Genomic DNA, 14,949 nt, shown 5'->3' with positions numbered 1-14,949 from the left:
AGTTCCATCTTTCGTTCAACACTACAAAAGTGAAGAAATTGCATTAAATCGAACTAAATAAATTTTTTATTGACAATTATAATGATTATCCAATATTTTTTTTTAAAGAAACAATGATTATCTATAAATCACCATTACCATTTTTAAAAATTAAAAATAAAATTTACGATTCTCGTTTGATCCATGTGGCCTCTCCATCGATCATGCATAGGATCTCGATCCTAACAACCATATTTTGTGAGTGCAATTTCCATTTAGGTTTTGATTCTCTTATGTAGAGTGTAGAAACTTTTTTTTTTATAAAGAGAGTTTCAACTTATTGCGTTCACTTCTGATGATAGCTCTTTATCATCAAGCTAAGACACCAATCAGTTTTTGGTTTACATAGTAGGAATTGAACCCCAAATCTTTTATTCAACCATCATAGACTTTACTAGTTGGGTTAATTGGAACCCACTACTATATAGAACATTGATTACAATATAACACTAGAGGAATATACTATGGGATATGATGAACCCAATAAATGTCATTGTCTAGATGAACCCAGTAAAGACCATCGTTCACAAGGACCCAACTTGGATGAAGGAAGAAAGTCATAAAGAAAGCATTCAATATCTCGACGATTACAGATCAGCAAGGAGACCGTTGGGATTCCCATCAAGGTCCACATTGAATGGGCCAAAAACATTACAAAGAAGACACTTAATCCACCATTAAAGGAAAGCAACGGCTAGAAGAAAAATGTAATATATAGGCACCTTAAAGCTGAACAAGGTACTCATACAGATATTCTACTCAATTTAAACCCCTACAACTACATTTTCTATCTCTAAAGAGCCATATTCGCAGACTTTATCATCGGAGACTCCGCGGCCGGCATCGCACCGGTGACTAACTTGAGAGGGTCCCTTTTCTTCATTTTAAACTTTGCAGGAACTTGGATGAGCCCGTGCTGATCCATCTAGACGAATCTAGTAATTGACGATTTCTACATCATCAGTTTGGCGCCATCTGTGGGAATGAAAATTTCACAAGATTCATTCAATCCAAAGGTCCAAATGGAGTCCAACACGCCACAAGATTCTGCAGTACTAGCACTACAAATCCAGACATTCACAGTTGGTGTGGAGGAGCTTACTAGGCAAAACCAGGAGACAAGATTGTAGTTACAATAGGAGGAAAATCGTTCACCCACGAGGACTGGGATGAGCCAGAATGACAATGGAGATAGCCACAGAAGAGACGACCACCGACAACCAAACACTTTTGACGAAGCAAATTCGAACCTCCTCAAGGAAATGAGGAGAGAGATAAAGGAGCTGAGGAATGCAATGAGGGAAAAGATGGATCGGAATCTGGATGTGATGGTCAGAAGGAAGGATTCACCTTTCACCATGAAAGTCCTGGAGTGCCCTATGCCCCTGAAGTTTTGTCTTCCGTAACTTGAGTCATTCAATGGCTTGAAGGATTTGCTAGACCACATTACCACTTTCAAGACAACCTTGAGTTTACAGCAACCCCCAGACAAGATATTGTGTCGCTCCTTTCCTACCACTCTCAAGGGAGCAACACGAGTGTGGATTAGTAAGTTGGTGACATCGTCCATCGACAACTTTGAACAATTGGGAAACTCTTTTGTACGCCATTTTGTGGGTGGACAATTCCAGAAAAGGCCTGTAGACCATTTGCTCACCATCAGGCAAGAGGGGAAGGAGACCTTAAGATCGTATGTGAAGTGTTTCACCAAAGAGGTCCTAGAAGTTGATGAAGCAGACGATAAGGTGCAATTGACTACCTTCAAAGCCGAGTTGAAATCCAGAGAGTTCGTGATTGCTCTCACGAAAAGTGCCATTCGGACGATGGCGAAAATGCTGTTGAAAGTCCAGAAGTATATGAACGCCAAAGACGCCCTAGCCGCAATAAGGGAGGAGGATAAGCCTAAAGAGAAAGAGGACAAAAGAGAAGACCGAAGGGGATGTAAGAGAGAAAGGGGGGATCACCAGAGTTTTGATGGAAACAAACAGAGAGAGGATAAAGTGTCCTGGTCGGTAAAATTTACCCTTTTAGTTATGCTTGTTGATAAAATCTTAATGCAGATTAAGGACGATCATTACCTTAAGTGGCCGAAACCACTACACTCATTGCCCAATGTGCATGACAAGAGAAAATATTGCCACTTCCACAAAGACCATGGCCATTACACTGAAGATTACAGAGACTTGAAGGAACAGATTGAAGAACTCATTTAAAAGGGGAAGCTACAAAAGTTCGTGAAGAAGGGGGAATCCAACAAACCCAGGAATGACAACAGGGAGAAGTATGAACATGTTCCCAAGGACAAAGACAGTGCGCTCAGTCGTCCATAAAGTGTGATAGGAGAAATAGAGACGATCACAGGAGGACCATCCACAAACAGATCCTTTAAATCCCTTAAGAAGTCACAACAGAGGCAGGTAAACAATGTCCACAGGTTAACACCTCTAAAGTAGTGAAGAAAAATAGAGAGGGATATCTTGTTCTCGGAAGAAGATGCTAGAGGTGTAAAACAACCCCATGACGAACCTTTAGTTATCATGCTCATGATAGATGGATTCAACACCAGGTGGATCCTCATAGATAATGGCAACTCTATAGATATTATCTACCTTTCTGCCTTCTAGCAGCTGAAGGCAGATCCCAAAAGGTTAAGACCCTTTGAATCCCCCCTCGTCAGTTTCAGCGAAGATCAGGTATACCCTAAAGGCATAGTAGCACTAGCGGTCACAGTAGGGTCTCACCCCCAACAATTAACTTGTCAACTTGACTTCTTGGTAGTAGATTGCCCATCCTCGTAAAATGTGATTATCGGAAGGCCCACACTTAAATGCTAGAAAGTGGCAACATCCATATAATGCCTGAAGGTGAAATTCCCGATGGAGTATAGTGTGGGCGAGGTAAAAGGAGATCAAGTGCTGACTAAGGAATGCTACCAAGTAGTATTAGCTGCGAAGGAGAACTATACATGGATGATTGAGGAGAAAGAAGAGGAGAAAGTAGAAGCTCTGGAACTAGTAGATGGAGAGCCAATAAAGACCACAAAGATAGGGACAAACTTGACCGCCCATACAAAGAGAACGCTAGTTCAATTCCTTAAGAGCAATTTGGATATTTTTGCATGAAGTCATGAGGACATGCCAAGAACAGCAACTGAAGTAATCTAGCACCATCTAAATGTAGACCCTGAGAGGAAGCCTGTCTAGCAAAGACGACGAGTCTTTGCCCCTGAATGAAATAAAGCCATCACGGATGAGGTAAACAAGTTGCTGGCAACTGAGAAGTCTACTATTTGGATTGGCTGGCCAACGTTGTTTTAGTGAGGAAGGCCAATGAGAAATGGAGAATGTGCATGGACTTCACGGACCTAAACAAGGTCTGCCCAAAATATAGCTTCCCCCTACCAAGAATAGATCAGCTTGTGGACTCCACAGTAGGGCACATGCTTCTCATGTTTATGGACGCAGTCTTAGGATACAACCAAATCAAGATATCAGAATAAGACCAAGAGAAGACTGCCTTCATCACCAGCCAAGGGCTCTACTGCTATAAGGTAATGCCCTTTGGACTAAAGAATGTAGGGGCGACTTACCATAGGTTAGTCATCAAAATGTTTGATAAATAGATTGGGAAAAACATGGAGGTATACATGGATGATATGCTTGTCAAGAGCGAGGAGGAAGACACATACCAGGATGACCTCGAGGAGCCTTCACGACCATTAGATAGTACCAGATGAAGTTGAATCCCAACAAATGCACTTTTGGGGTTGCATCCAAAAAGTTTCTAGGGTTCACGGTGTCCGAGTGGGGGATAGAAGCTAACCCAAAAAAAGTGTGAGCTATATTAGAGATGACATCGCTGAGAATAGTGAAAGAAGTCCAAAAGTTAACTGGAAGGATCGCGACTCTTAACAAGTTCATCTCTAAAGTTACAAAAAAATGCATGCCTTTCGTCAAGACCCTAAAGCAAGCTTTTACTTGAAAGCATTCTAATAATTGAAGCACTATCTAAGTAACCCTCTAGTCTTGAGCCCGTCAAAGGAAGGGAAAAACCTACTTTTGTACTTAGCATTATCAAACATTGCCGTGAGTGTAGCTTTGATTTGAGAAGAGAATAGAGTGCAACTCCCGATTTATTATGTCAGCCAAGCCTTCCAAGGAGCTGAGGCAAAGTATCCACGGATTGAGAAGATAGCCTTTGCCCTAATCGTCGCCTCTCAAAAGCTACGTCCCTACTTTTAGGCAAACCATATTTTGGTAATGACTAACTAGCCAATTAGGAAATCTATGAACAAGCCCGAAACTGCAAGAAGAATGGTACAATAGGCAGTTGAGCTTAGCTAGTTTGACATTGAGTACCACCCCAAGATAGCAATTAAAGCACAAGCATCAACAGACTTCATTGTCGAGTTCATAATTCCAAACAAAGAGACCCATGATGAATCAAGGATATGAACGATCCAAACCGATGGGTTGTCAGCCCAAAAAATAGGGGAAGTGGGGGTCATCATCAATACCCTAGAAGGAAACGTCCTCAAGTACGGAGTGCAATTTCAATTCCCCATTACCAACAATGAAGCAGAATATGAGGCCATATTGACAGGGCTTAGAATCGGGAGAGCTTTGGGTGCTAGGCACCTACTCTTGTGAAGTGATTCCAAGTTGGTGATAGGGCAAATAAAAGGTGAATATGAAGCAAAGGAGGACCGAATGCAGAAATACCTCAGGTTGAAAAACCACCTAACCGTAGAGTTTGACCAGGCAAATTTAACACAGGTCCTTAGAAACCAGAACTCCGAAGCTGATGAAGTAGTGAGGCAAGCATCGTCAGAAGAGGATGTCACTAGATTTGAAAATAGAAGTGCAAAAGCACCCTAGCATTAAAGAGTTCCACACTTTTACGATTCAAAACCAGAACAATTGGACGACTTCGATTCTCTCTTTCCCCTGAGACGGACGACTTCTAGCTGACGTTGATGAAGCCAAGAAGGTCAAAAAACGAGCAGCTAGGTTTACGATCCTAAATGACGCCTTGTACAAAAGGGGGTTCTCCATGCCCTACCTAAAGTGTGTTGAAGAAGATGAAGCTAAGTATATCTTAGAGGAAGTCCACGAAGGAATTGCGGAGATCATATGGGCCCGAGATCCCTAGTAAGAAAGATCATCAGGACAAGTTAGCCTACCATGCAAAAAGACGCGAGAGCGTTTGTTGGATAGTGCGACAAGTGCCAGAGGTTCAGGAATGTCCAGCGAGTCCTAAGAGAAAAGATGACGGCCATTTGTAGGTTCGGAATACCAAGGACAATAATATCAGAAAACAGACACCAGTTCGACAGTCAAGACTTCAGAAACTTCTGCTCAGGACTTAGAATCAAGAACCAGTTTTCTTCCCCGGGACATCCACAAGTCAACGGACAAAAGGAAGTGACGAATCGGACGCTGTTAAAGATCATCAAAGTTCGATTGGAGGAGGCGAAAGGAACATGGCCGAAAGAACTTCCAAACGTCTTGTAAGGATACAGAACCACCATGAAAACCCCAACAAGAGAAACGCCATTCAGACTCACCTACGGCACCAAAGCAGTAATAGCAATCGAAGTAAGAGTCACCAGCATGAGAAGAGAAGTTTTCCATAAGGATAGCAATGACGATCAATTGAAGGTCAACCTGGACTACTTGGACGAAGTGAGAGAGGAAGCGTCTCAGAAGATGGCAAAGTATCAGTAGAAGATGACCTAGTATTACAATAAGAGAGTGAAGCTTAGAAGACTTGACATAGGAGACCTTGTCCTACTCAGAGTCATACCAGACATGAAGAATTCAACACAGGGAAAGCTCGGACCAACCTGGGAAGGACCCTACAAAGTCGTCCACTATTAAAGACAAGGAAGCTACCATCTGGAGTCAATGGACAGGAAAAAATTACCGTGACCATGGAACATTGAGCATTTGAAAAATTATTATCAATAGAGATAAGGTACCAGTGTATTCACGAAAGTAACATTTCCATTCAAAATAAAGAAATAAAAATACTATTTAGCGAATATTCCAACAGATTGTGGGTAAATGTAAAAAAAAAAAAGGCTAAATGATAAAATTCCTAGACCGATGTACATCACTAACGAAGCCAAGTGATAAGATTCCTTAAATGAGTGTAAATCGCCCAAAAAAGGCTAAGTGATAAAATTCCTAGAGGGATGTACGTCACTGACGAAGCCAAGTGATAAGATTCCTTAAATAAATGTAAATCACCCAAAAATGGCTAAGTGATAAAATTCTTAGACGGATGTACATCACTGATGAAGCCAAGTGATAGATTCCTTAAATAGATGTAAATCACCCAAAAGATGGCTAAGTGATAAAATTCCTAGACCTATGTACATCATTGATGAAGCCAAGTGATAAGATTCCTTAAATGGATGTAAATCACCTAAAATTGGCTAAGTGAAATAAATTCCTAAACTGATGTACATCACTGACAAAATCATATGAAAATGACAAAGTCAAGTTTCTTCACAAACACCCGAATGGAGAAGTGACAACCAAGAATGAATAAAAGAAAGGTAGAACAACCATCAAAGGTAAGATAAAACGAATAATGGCATAAACATATAATCAACGAGAAGGTTGGTCCTCGGTTAATATTTAAAGCCCAAAAACATACTAGGCACCTTAAAAAAAAAGAGAAAGGAAAATGCAAAAGAAAATTTTGATAAACAGGGAAATAGCTAAACAATAGCTCACCACTAGCTGCATCAGTAGGAGAGTTCTTAAGTTCACGATCATTTCCCCTTGGAGCATTCTTTTCGGGAATAGCAGCAGCAGCCTGGGAAGCCTCGTTAATCTCCATTTCTTTATAGATCTCCTCGAAGTCCAGGTTCTCCAAGTCCACTCCAGAAGGATGCTTGATAAGATGTCATTGGAGGCGTTCAAAGCCCTTGTAATACCAACTGAAAAGCACAGTGATGTACTCCTCAGTCAGTTGAAAGGCTTTAATAGCTTTGGCAGCTACAGTCTTGACTTTCTAGTTCACAGCTTGGAGTTGCTCATCCTTCTCCACAATCAACTGCTTCTCAACCTTCAAGTTGTCAGCCAGAGCCTTAGCCTTCTCCTTAGTGGTATTAGCTTCATCCATAGCAAAGATAAGATCTCTCCTTAGCTTAACATTCTCGGCTTCTAGAGCCTCCACTTTGGACCCCATTGACACTGCCTTCGCTTTATGGCCTAAGTACTCAGATGTGATGTGGTCGTCTCTCCCAGCTAGGGTTTTCCATCTCACCCGCCGACCCGCCCAACCCACCAAACTCGCTCGTACCCAACCCGTTACAGCCCGATCCAACAGCTCCGGTGATCGGACACGGGTCCCGAGCTCCAAAACCCGACGCCGACGGTTCAGTTTTAGTTCCATTCCTTTAAAACCCGTTCAACCCGACCCACTCAAAGAGAGAATGACCTACTGCGATTTCAAGTTTTCTGGTGAGTTTTCCAACAAGATTTCACAGATTTCGATGACCAAAACACCAGATCTGGCGATTTTAGGCACAATTTGGGGGAAAAAGCATCGGATTTGGCGAAATCTCTGCCAGATTTTGCTAGATCGCACCAGATCTTGGACCAAACGGGAGAGATCTAGCCAATTTCTCCTTTTTTCGGTACTCTTTGGCGGGTTTCAGCCTTACCCAAAATCGCCGCTCACCCGACAGGAAACCGACAGATAAAACCCAACCCTAATACGGGTTGGTTACGGGTTCGGCACCTCCCTACCCGATCTCTGGCGAGTCGGCTGCGGGTTGGGCACAAACCCGACCCGTGGATGGCCCTATTTCCAGCACTTGAAAAAGAGATTATGTAAAACATGAAATCTTCAACCTCAAGCGCCAAACCACTACAAAAAAGAAGAAATGTGTGATATGTGTACATCACTTGGACAAGCTTGTGGATGTGATGACTCATGATCTTGTAGGAAGGGATACCCGAAATCACCTTGAGGTCCTCGGTAGTAAAAGCATACTGCGCCCTTGTTAAGGGCTAGATCAGCGTTATCCTAGACGCTTGCCGACTAGGAACCCACCTTCTCCTTACCCTTGTCCACGGACCTTTGTCTCTTTGGACGAAGGGTAATTTCCTTCACCGAAGTAGCAAGAGAAGCGGTCCTAGTAGCTTCGGGGACAGAGGTTACAAGAGTGATCAGAGTTCCTTTCTCGACCACTCGCACCACCTTATTCCCCAAACTCAAGAGGGGTTTGTTCTTCCTAGCCCTCATCTTGGCATACATATCTTAATTAAATTTGGTTGCCATCTTTACAAGGAAGAAAGATTAAACAAAAAAGGAAAAGAAAAAGAAAGAAGACTCACACTTTTCCTCAATTTCAATAGCACGCAAGACAAAGGAAGAAGACTCTGGGCCAAGATAGTGACGAGCCAAAGTCCTAGGGTCTACAAGATCGTCAAAATCATCTATTGTCTTCACGTATTCAGTAGCAGCCTTGACGTGCGTCTTATACCTACTCCTAAGCTTAGGGCGCTTCTTAACTGTAAACACACAATAAACAAGAGATCAGTGACAATGTAAGAAGAACGAGAAAATGAAGCAAATGAACTAGCAAAGGATAATCAGAAAGACGACGCACCTAGACTTGGGGCCCTCCAACGATGAAGCAACCTAGGAACTTCACCCTATAAATCATCAGAGAGAGTCTCCCATCCATCTCTAGATACAAAAAAGAACCTTGACTTCCAATTTCAGAAGGACGACAGAAGATCAGTGATGATCCCAGCCTTCTTGACCCAAGGCACGAGTTTGTAATACCCGTACTCCTTTGACTCTTTTAGACAATACATGTGAACAAACTCATCCAGCCTGATCATGTCTCCCTCGGTGATGACCATCCAAATTTCCATAAAGCTAACCATTATCCTCCATGAGTTCAGCATAAGTTGCCCAGGAGCAATTTTGAAATGATTCAGAAGCTCCATGATGAAGGGGTGGACGGGAAACCTAAGGCCGCACTAGAAAGCAGCCTCATAAAAGCACACTTCTCTAAGTGAGAAATGATAGGCTTTTTCCTTTTCATGGGGAAGATGAACCTTAACCCCCTCGGGAAATTGGAATCTATCTTTGAACCTAAATTGGAAAGCCTTGATCTCCCTTCGATCAGAAGCAGTGGTATCCACCTTTGCCTCAATGTGATCATTGCTAGACGACAACCCAGTCTCTAATTCACTAGACCTCACCTCAGACATAACTCTCCGCTCACCCACCAATTCCTCAAACCAATTTGTAGACTAGCGTAGTAAAGGGAACAAATTGGGCAACACAAAACCTAAACTATTGTCCCTAGATACAAATCCTTCAATTGGGGGGCAACGGGCACGGAAAGAACCTAAAGATGCCCCTAAGCGTGCAAAAAGAAATTAGAGGAACAGAGTTGCCTAACCGCAGAATTCCCAAACATGAAATCCAAAGAAAAGAGGGGGTACATATTACTATCCCTAAACAGAATAGGAAAAGACAAATGAATGTTGCTACAGAAAGAAAAAGGAAAAGAAGATCGTACCTCAAAGTGTCAAGCTTAGTAAGGAGAGAAACACCAAAGGTTGAAAGGCTTAGAAAAATCACAGTAGTAAGAAAATTGTGAGAGGTGAAAAGGTGAAGAAGAAGAAGGAAAAAGTGAGAAGTTTTTTAAAAACCGAGCTTGGAAAACTGAAAACCAGCAGAATAACCAAAAGCCCCTCAAACCAAACAAAGACATCCACCACTAGGAGCACGCCATGTGGCCACGACACGTACGACACCGCCATTACACATTAGATGCGAATGAAATGGAATCCCAAGAGTCACGTCTGAATAAGAAACCTTCCATATTCTTATGGTCATCATCACATGTAAGGACGACCTCAGACTAAGGGGCAACTGATGGACCCAATAAATTTCATCGTCCAGACGAACCCAGTAAAGACCATCGTCCATAAGGACCCAGCTTGGACAAAGGAGAAAAGTCATAAAGAAAGCATTTAATATCCTGACGATTATAGATTAGCAAGGAGACCGTTGGGATCCCCATCAAGGTCCACATTGAATGGGCCAAAAACATTACAAAGAAGACACTTAATCCACCATTAAAGGAAAGCAACGGCTAGAAGAAAAATGTGTATATATAGGCACCTAAAAACTAAACAAGGTACACATACAGATATTCTACTCAGTTTAAACCCCTACAACTACATTATTCTATCTCTAAAGAGCCATATTCGCTGACTTTATCATCGGAGACTTCGTGGCCAGCATCGCACCGATGACAAACCTGAGAGGGTCCCCTTTCTTTTTTCTAAGCTTTGCAGGAACTTAGACGAGCCCGTGTTGATCCATTTGGACAAATCTACTAATTGCCGATTTTTGCATCATCAGGATACATCCAATTATAGGATTTACAAATTTATTGATGGGGATGGAGGGAAGTTTGAACCAAGGGGGACCATGAAGACCATGAGACCATCCACCTTCTTGAATGTTGCTCGAATATAAAAACAAATATTTGAAAGTTTGGATTCAAATAATTCATATTTAGTCTCACTAAAATTGAAAGCTTGAGATTTCAAACTAAATGTTGTTCTAAAGAATCTCAAAGATAAAATGGTCATTTCAGTCATATTTCTTAGTTGCTAGTGTCTCACTTGACGGCCATGTATGCAAGTCCAATAGTGGAGGGCTTGCTTTTACTAACAGAGGGGAACTTCATTGCGTAAAATCCAAAATTTCAAATTTTCATGGTGTAAAATCTAAACAACTCCAAAATTTAGTAGTGTACTTTGTAATTTACCCCCAAAAAAACAGATAGGGTGGTTGGAGGGCTGCTTTTGCTAACGGTTAGAAACTTCAAGATGTAAAATTTAACTTTTCAAATTTCAGGGTTTAAAATCCAAATAACCTCAACTTTAGGGGTGTACTTCACAATTTTTCAAAAGAAAAATGCTATAAATACTATAAGTTTTGTTGGCAAAAATGGCCAAATACCGTCTTTGGTTGAAATAATTTGTGTTCTACCATTGTTTGAGATATAATTAGAGATCTACCTTCTTTTTAAAAATTGAGTTCCATAAAAATTGCCATGGTGGCACCCGCTAACTTGGATTATTTTAATTAAAAAATTCCATGCAGAACTCGAGGTTGTAAAGCTCAAGTTGTTTGTAATGAATTTCGAGTTTATAAAACTTGTGTACCACAAAACTAAGGTCCATATTTCTAAATTACAGCAAATTTATGGTGTGTCCCTCTTTCAGCTTTTCTTCTTTCACTATCAGCTAAATATTCATTCAACTATACTTCTACAACAATGAAGAAAGTTATCATTGTGGATATCATGATCTTTCTGTGGAAAGCATAGCTTGTGTTTGCCTCCATAAGAGAGACAGAGAGCTAGAGTGATGGTTCTAGAAGTGGAACTCAATTTTAAAGAAAGTGTGTTTGTTAGTTAGTGATAGAGAAACTGTGTGTGTGTGTGTGTGTTAGTGAATCGGTTAGTGTTTGATGAAAGTGTATGGGTGGAACTCAATTTTAAAGTAAGTGAGTTCCACCCTTCATAGAGCTGTAGTTTGTACCACTCAAGTTCCAGTGGCTTTTTATATTTTTTTAATTCTAGGTCAGCTTGTGCCTTCATGTCAATCTTGTTTTTGGAACTTGATTTTCATAAACTTGAGTTCCGTGTAGAACTTGACCTTTTTGAACTTAAGTTTCAAAACAGTGGTTTATTACTAATTATTTCTTAAATAATGGTAAAATGCAAATTATTTTAGCCAAAGCTGGTATTTGGCATTTTTTGCCAAGTTTTACCACATAGAAGTAGAACTTACAAATTGATATGACAACAAATATGATTGGTAGGCTTTAACTACCTAATAAATGAATGTCTAAATTTTTTCTTCTAATGTTTTGTGACAAATCAATTTGTAACTCTGTAATAAAATTGTTGAATCTCTAGTGATGAGTCAGGAATTTATGATCGTCATTAACCAAGAGAAGACGTTATGCATTTATTATGCTCATTGATGACAAAGCTTAACGGACGGAGCAACGGCCATAAAGTGAGTTGTGAACTTCATATAAAGATTTTGTAACGCGCTAGTTGTTGAGCATAAATACAACTATTCATTGCCCATCAATGAGGCATACAACTATAAAAGAGAAAAGAACAGAAATTAAAGGTACACACAAATACTCTACAAAAATCACTCTCTAGTCAATTCTCTCTAAAGTATTTCTCCCTTACTGACTTAAGTGTCAAAGGCGGTTTGCTAACACCACACCGGCGTGTTATTCTTCCACCTAGTTCATTTTGCAGGTTTTCCTCCAACAGAGACGATCCCAATCACAGCTTCGTCCATCCACTACAACGGGGAGCTTAACTACTGATTTCTTGCATCATTAGTTTGGCCCCGTATGTGAGAATTGCTAATCATTCAAGCCACCTTTCCTAGTGACAAAAGAGTTCCTCGAAATACAAGATGGAGTTAGAGGCTGCACAACAGCCAGAAGTTGTGCAACAACAACAAATCCTGGCCTTCCTAGCTAATGTGGAAGAGCTGACTCGCTAGAATGAAGAGTTGCGAAAGATAATGGAATCCCAAAACGCAGAATGTCAGCGAATAGCTGAAAACCACAATGAAGAAGAATCAAACTCCCAAGCCAACAGGCGAGACATGACCTTAGGAGGAGATTCCTTTAGGGTGAAGAATGAGCTTTGCAACATGAGAAGGGAGATGGACAAATTAAGGAGTGCCATGAAGGATAAAGGCGGGGAGAATTTGGATGGGATGATTCGAAGGATGGATTCACCATTCACCATTGAAGTACTAAATCGTCCCCTCCCACCGAAATTTTGTCTTCCATAGCTGGAATTATATGACGGTTCCAAGGATCCCTTGGATCACATTGAATCATTCAAGACACTGATGCTAGTGCAGATGACCCTAAATGAGGTGATGTGTAAGGCATTCCTAATGATGTTGAAAAGAGCAGCCAAAGTATGGCTCAGCAAGATACCCCCAGGAATTATTGCAAATTTTGAACAACTCAGCAAGGGTTTTGTTCGTCATTTCATTGAGGGGCAAAGATACAAGAAGCCAACTGGTCATCTCCTTAACATTCAACAGGCAGAAGGAGAATCACTAAGACAGTACGTGACTTGATTTAATAAGGAGCTACTGCAGGTAGACGAAGCTAAAGATCAAATCATCCTAACAACTTTCCAGGCAGGGTTGATACTTGGAGATTTTTTCTTCTCAGTCACTAAAGGCCCACCAAAAATGGTCGCGGAGTTGTTTTGAAGACCTCAGAAGTACATGAATGCAAAAGATGCGGTGCTTGCAAAAGAAATGAAAGGAAAAAGGAAGATAGACGAAGGAACAAGCAGTAATCGTGATAAGAAGAAGGAGACACAAAGTGTTAAGCAAACCACAGGAAAAAAAGAAGGAACTTCTGGATAGGAGGCCAAAGTTCACTAACTTTACCCCTTTAATAATACCAATTAAGCAAGTATTGATGCAAATAAGGGATGATCCCTCCCTGCAATGGCCGAAGCTAATCAGTGCTCCAGCAGAAAGAAAAGAAAAGAACAAGTACTGTAGGTTCCACCAGGACCATAGGCATCGCGCCGATGAGTGTAGACATTTAAAAGACCAGGTGGAGACTTTAATTCGGCAAGGGAAGTTACAGAAGTATGTCAGGAAAACGAAGCCCTACAGGTACCAATGGAAGGACGATAAAGACAGAAATCGAGAAGTCAGAGATAGCAAACCTTCTATAGGGAGATAAAGACGATCTTAGGAGGATTGACGGTAGGTGGAACACTGAAGTCCCTGAAAAAAAACCCATGGGAAAGAAAGAAATAGTGTCCATTCACGACCCCTTTCAGTGAAGATGCCAAGGAGTGATGAACCTGATATCGTCTTCTCAGAGAGAGAAAGTTGCGGCATTAGACAACCCCATGACGATCCACTGGTAATCATGCTCAGAGTAGAAGAATTCAACATCCACCGGGTACTTATTGACAATGGAATCTTTGCAGAAGTTGCGTTTCACTAGATGAAACTGGATAAGAGAAGGATCGGGTGTTTCACCTCTCCTCTGGTGAGTTTCACTGGGGATAGAATCATCCTTAGGGGCATCGTCACTCTAACCATGATTACAGGCACTTACCTAGCACAAATCACCAAGGAAATTGATTTCCTCATAGTTGACAGCCCCTCAACATAAAACATCATCTTGAGAAAACCTGCACTCAATAGGCTAAGAGCAGCAACATCAACATATTACTTGAATGTGAAATTCCCAACAGCCCCTAGGGTAGGAGAAATAAGAGGAGATCAAGTTCTGGTAAGAGAGTGCTACCAAGCTGTCTTAACATTTGGGGAGAACCACACGTGGGTGATCAATAAACCAGAGCCCATCTTTGAATTAGAAACAATACAAGAAGTTGAAGTCGTCCCAGGAGATTCGTTGAAAGTATTGAAGATAGGATCATCACTTCCGACTCTGGAAAAAGAGAAGATGGTTTCCCTCTTGAGGGAAAAACAAGATGTGTTCGCGTGGAAACACGAGAATTGCCTAGGATTGATAGGACAATCATACAACATCATCTCAATGTCAACCCAGAATGCAAACCCGTGCAGCAGAAGCGGAGAATATTTGCACTAGAGTGCAACATAGTAGTAATTGAAGAAGTAAAGAAGCTACTGGAAGCTGGTTTCATTAGGGAAGTCTTCTACCTAAATTGGCTAGTAAATGTGGTAATGGTAAAAAAGAGCAATGGAAAATGGAGGATGTGCATTGATTTCACAGACTTGAACCAGGCCTGCCCGAAGGATAGCTTCCCCTTGCTAAGGATTGATCAACTAGTAGACTCAACTGTTGGAC

General features: G+C 41.2%; 1 protein-coding gene across 1 annotated transcript; it reads left to right on the top strand.

Moving 5' to 3' along the window:
- Window positions 1-1,208: 1,208 nt before the first annotated feature.
- On the top strand, window positions 1,209-2,252 carry LOC142639792 (uncharacterized). The gene is made up of 2 exons (XM_075813929.1): window positions 1,209-1,370; window positions 1,470-2,252. The coding sequence occupies exons 1-2, from the start codon at window positions 1,209-1,211 to the stop codon at window positions 2,250-2,252; spliced, it is 945 nt and encodes a 314-aa protein (XP_075670044.1).
- Window positions 2,253-14,949: the final 12,697 nt, after the last annotated feature.

Source organism: Castanea sativa, chromosome 6, assembly GCF_040712315.1.
Source record: "Castanea sativa cultivar Marrone di Chiusa Pesio chromosome 6, ASM4071231v1".
NCBI lineage: Eukaryota > Viridiplantae > Streptophyta > Magnoliopsida > Fagales > Fagaceae > Castanea > Castanea sativa.
The sequence above is the reverse complement of the archived record's forward strand: the minus strand, read 5'-3'. Positions and strand labels throughout refer to the sequence as shown.

Bases quoted from the DNA above. Each gene is read 5' to 3' on its own strand.
- LOC142639792 (XM_075813929.1), top strand. From the start codon at position 1,209: ATGAGCCAGAATGACAATGGAGATAGCCACAGAAGAGACGACCACCGA. The intron at 1,371-1,469 runs GTCAGAAGGAAG...AATGGCTTGAAG, and splicing joins ATCGGAATCTGGATGTGATG to GATTTGCTAGACCACATTAC.